At 66.5% G+C, this 1,778-nt stretch overlaps 1 protein-coding gene across 1 annotated transcript; it reads left to right on the top strand.

The window, feature by feature from the left end:
* Positions 1-979: 979 nt before the first annotated feature.
* TUSC1 (tumor suppressor candidate 1) lies at positions 980-1,450 on the top strand (the record flags this gene model as incomplete). Its single annotated transcript, XM_058424193.1, has 1 exon — positions 980-1,450. A coding segment is annotated over one exon (471 nt), but the record flags the coding sequence as incomplete, so codon positions are not given.
* Positions 1,451-1,778: the final 328 nt, after the last annotated feature.

Genomic DNA, 1,778 nt, shown 5'->3' with positions numbered 1-1,778 from the left:
TATTTTTAGTATGTTCTTAATGGAATCCCCTCCTATGGCCAGATCTCTGCCATTCTAGCATCTCCACAAATCCAACAATTAGAGATGTTAAATTCATGACTTATTTTCTCTACTAGATCTAAGAACAAGTTCTTTCCTCCTCCTACTTGAATTTCAGGTCTCTTTCGATTATCCCTTTTACCTCCTTTTCGTTAACTATATCCTGCACATAGACTCTTTCTCTTTCCCCTTGTTAGGCAGCCTGGGCTGTCATATTCCACAGCAGCCCAAGCCTTTCTGTCCAGCTGTGCCCACCTCTGGGATGCCCAACAGGAGAACGACCCTGAGCTGCTGTAACGAGTCCATAGGAGGGCCACCAGGTTAATGCCAGGGCTAGAGCACCTCTCCCAGACGGAGACAGTTTGGGCTGTTCCGCCTGCAGAAGAGAAAGCTCCGGGCAAACATTAGAGCACCCTCCAAAAAGGCACGACAAGAAGGCTGGAGGCAGGGGGAAACACTCCTAAGTTGCCCCTAAAAGACAGGTTTAACCCAGACCTAAGCAAGAAACTCTTTACTGCGAGGCACTGGCACAGGTTGCTTGGAGAAGCCGTGGCCGCGCCATCCCCGGCAGCGTTCTAGGAGGGGCCGGTCGCGGCTCTGACGGGCCCGGCGCGCCGGCAGCAGCGCGCCGCTCACGGAGGAGGTCTGAGGGCCCCTCCCGGCCGGGGCCCCCGGCGCCCCCTGCCGGCCGCGCGTGCTCACCGCAGGGGCACGCTGTGGGGCCGCCCCGCCCGGCCCCGCCCCCGCGAGCTCAGGCCCCGCCCCAATTCGCACGGACCGGGAGCCCGCGCTCGGCTCGCGGCGGCTGCGGGCGGGCGGCGGCGGGCGCGGCACGGATGAGGCGCATGCGCGCGGTGGGCGGGGCGCTGGGGCAGCGGCGCGGTGCGGGGGGGGGCGGGCGGCGCTCGGTGCCGCTGCCGGGAGCGGCGGGCGCGGCGGGGCCGCGGAGGCGGCCGAGGCGGGCGGCGGGCAGCAGGGCTGGCGGGGCGAGTCGCGGGGCTCGCCGCAGCAGCTGGCGGAGCGGTACGCGGACTTGGCGGCCAGCCACAGCGAGGCGCTGCGGCAGCGGGAGGAGCGCGAGTGGCATAACGCCCGGCTGCGGCAGGAGAACGCGCGGCTGCGGCTGGAGAATCGCCGCCTGCGCCGCGAGAACCGCTGCCTCTTCCGACAGGCCCTGCTGGGGCCCGGCCCCGACAAGGCCCCCGCCGACCCGGGCGAGGAGGCGGAGGCCCTGCGCGCCCAGCTGGGGCGGCTGCAGGAGAAGCACCGCCGGGCCTTGCGGCACCTGCGGCGCTGCCGGGCCGCCGGCGGGCCCGAGGCCTCGGGATCCGAGGAAGGAGAGTTGGACGAACTGCTGCTGGAGGAGGACGAGCAGCCGCTGGATAAGAAGAGCCTGGTGCCGGCCGTGTAGGCGGCTCCGGTCGAAGGGGCGGCACCGGTCGGCGCTGCGGGCCCTCCCCGTCGCCACGGGCTAGGGGCGGGTCACCCCCTCTTTGCTCCTGGCTTTTGACTCCCGTGTCGTGCGGGGCTTCTCCTCGGCTCCTTCCTTCAAACGGGCCCTTCCCACGGAAAGGGTGGGGAAGGAGTTCAGGTTTGTTAATCCTTTTCCCAGATGTATACCCAGGAGGCACTCACCGTGATCGAGGGGGAACCAGGTTCATCTGGGATGCCGAGGCTTGGAACACTCCGAGAGGAATCTCTCAAAGCGGCTGTTGTGGAGAAAACCGCGATGAGCAGAA

This window comes from Hirundo rustica, chromosome Z, assembly GCF_015227805.2.
Source record: "Hirundo rustica isolate bHirRus1 chromosome Z, bHirRus1.pri.v3, whole genome shotgun sequence".
In the NCBI taxonomy this organism is placed as follows: domain Eukaryota; kingdom Metazoa; phylum Chordata; class Aves; order Passeriformes; family Hirundinidae; genus Hirundo; species Hirundo rustica.
Note: the sequence above shows the minus strand (reverse complement) of the source record. Positions and strands in the feature narration are given on the sequence as shown.